The following is a 358-nucleotide window of genomic DNA, read 5'->3' on the forward strand; positions in this document are numbered from 1 at the left end:
CTATAAGTCGGGCGGGTTCTCACAGGACCCTCCAGGCTGCTGCCCCCTGAGCACCAGCTGAGGGTGGCATGGGGCTCCCTCACGGCCAGTCAATGGAGACACAGCGCCCGCCCGCAGACACCCCTGGGTCCCGCCAGGCCCACGTCACCCCTGGCCTTGAGCACGGGGTCCCTTCCCTGTTGCGAACCCCTCTGAGAACCGCGAACCTCGCTAACACGAGTCAGGAAGGTGTCACCCTGCAGGTCTGGGACTCGGGGCTGCTTAAGGAAAGTGTCCCACCTGCCCGTGTCCTGCAGTGGTGACCAGGGCCGCCAGGCAGGCGTAGGCGCACAGCAGGGTGAAGGCCACGCTGAGGCGC

At 67.0% G+C, this 358-nt stretch overlaps 1 protein-coding gene across 1 annotated transcript in view; it reads right to left on the minus strand.

Annotated features, from left to right (window-relative positions):
- Window positions 1–358, minus strand: part of LOC102760855 (polycystic kidney disease protein 1-like 1) — a gene marked incomplete at its 5' end in the record, with an annotated part of 66,382 nt that overhangs the window by 21,185 nt on the left and 44,839 nt on the right. Inside the window, one exon of the mRNA XM_015568213.1 lies at window positions 280–356. Within this exon, the coding sequence (XP_015423699.1) occupies window positions 280–356 (77 nt within the window). The remainder of the gene's footprint in view (window positions 1–279; window positions 357–358) is intronic.

Source organism: Myotis davidii, unplaced genomic scaffold (genome assembly GCF_000327345.1).
Source record: "Myotis davidii unplaced genomic scaffold, ASM32734v1 scaffold1364, whole genome shotgun sequence".
Classification (NCBI taxonomy): Eukaryota; Metazoa; Chordata; class Mammalia; order Chiroptera; family Vespertilionidae; genus Myotis; species Myotis davidii.